This window comes from Myotis davidii, unplaced genomic scaffold, assembly GCF_000327345.1.
Source record: "Myotis davidii unplaced genomic scaffold, ASM32734v1 scaffold391, whole genome shotgun sequence".
Classification (NCBI taxonomy): domain Eukaryota; kingdom Metazoa; phylum Chordata; class Mammalia; order Chiroptera; family Vespertilionidae; genus Myotis; species Myotis davidii.
Window position 1 is genome coordinate 3,651,177 of NW_006284336.1, and position 1,761 is coordinate 3,652,937.

General features: G+C 42.3%; 1 protein-coding gene across 3 annotated transcripts in view; it reads left to right on the top strand.

Moving 5' to 3' along the window:
- Positions 1-1,761, top strand: part of BCO1 (beta-carotene oxygenase 1) — a 39,085-nt gene that overhangs the window by 6,891 nt on the left and 30,433 nt on the right. For all 3 annotated transcript variants that reach the window (XM_006754458.2, XM_006754459.2, XM_006754460.2), the window contains exon 2: positions 1,013-1,141. In XM_006754458.2, coding sequence (XP_006754521.1) covers positions 1,013-1,141 — 129 coding nt within the window. The remainder of the gene's footprint in view (positions 1-1,012; positions 1,142-1,761) is intronic.

The following is a 1,761-nucleotide window of genomic DNA, read 5'->3' on the forward strand; positions in this document are numbered from 1 at the left end:
AAAAAAAAAAAAAAGGAGCATTTCAAGACACTGACCACTGGAAATCATTGGGGCTGAATCCTCTGGGCATAGTATAACACTTGCCTCACATTGTCCCAGCTCAGGGCAAGGAAGTGGTGGCATTTGACCCCCCACTCCCCACCCACTGATGCATGAGAACAGCCTCCGGGACATTAGCTCTCCAAGGTGCTTCCAGCTTGTCCAGCACATGAGCAGAGCAGCTCCCAGCAGGAGAACAAAGCCCTCAGGGGAGGTGGGTGGGTTCCAACACCATCCGCTACAGCACTCTATCTTTGGAGCAGTGCTGTCCAATAGAAATATAATGCATGCCATATGTGCAATTTTCAGTTTAATAATATCCACATTCAGAAAAGTAAAAAGAAACAGGTGAACTTAATTTTAGTAGTATATTTTGCACACCAAACATATCCAAAACATGACCAGTTTGACATGTAATCAATATTTTAAAAATTGCTAATGCAATATTTTGTATTTTTTCATAGTTTTTGAAACCCGGTGTATATTTTATACTTACAGCACATTTCAGTTTGGACTAGCCACATTTTAAGTGTTTAATCACCACAGGGGGCTGGAGGCTACTACCATACTGGATTGCACAGCTCTAAAATGTTATTTCCTCAGGCAACTTTCCCTCCAGTCTCATCCAAGTTGCTTCCCCTAGGAAGCAGCTCTCACCCTACTGTACTCCCCTCACCCCCTGGCTGCATCTTGCATTGCCTTTAGCACAGTTCATTTTGACTGTCTGTTCATTCTTCTGTCTCTGTCTCTCAGTAGATGGAGAGCAACTTAAGGACAGGGGCGATGCCTCTTCTTCTTGGTCTCCTCAGGGCTGGCACCATTTCAGGCATATGACACACTTTCTGGAAATGACTTCTAGGTAAATGAATGGATGTAGTGAGTGGTATGACCTCAATTCCTTTCCATGGTCATTTCTCCTAGCTTTTTGGTTTAGACATGGAAACTGGAAACTAAACATTCTTTCTCTTAACAGGCAAGATCCCAACCTGGCTACAGGGAACACTGCTTCGAAATGGGCCTGGGATGCACACTGTGGGGGAGACCAGATACAACCATTGGTTTGATGGCCTAGCCTTGCTCCACAGCTTCACAATTAGAGATGGTAAAAGTATTATATTAGTTTTCTATATGATGTAACAAATGACCATGAATTTAGTAGCTTCAAATAATACAATTTTTTTTTTATAGTTCTGGAAGTTGGGAGTCTAAAATGGATTTCACTGGGCTAAAATCAAGGTGTTGGCAGGGCTGCATTCTTTCAGGGCTCTAGGAGATCATTCACTTTCTTGCCTTATCCAGTTTCAGAAGCTACCAGCATTCCTTGGCTTGTGGCCCCATCTTCCTCTTCAAAGCCACCTCTCTCTCTTTCTCTGTTTCTGTCCCACTCTCTGATTCTGTAATCACATATCCTTCTCTAACTCTAACCTTCTTATCTCCCTCTTATAAGGATCTTTATGATGACATTGAGCATATCAGATAATCCAGGATCACCATCCCTCTCAAAGTAATTAGCTAATTACCTTAATTATATATATGAAGTCTCTTTTGCCCTGTCAGGGAACATATTCACAGTTCCAGGGACTAGGACATGGACCTCTTGGGGAGGTGATTATTCAGCCCACCATAAGCATAAACCTCCCTGGAAAGGTGGCCAATGTTCTTTTTCAAAGAGTTCAACTTGCAAAATAATATGTATTCTCAATAAAGTGGGAAAATACAGGC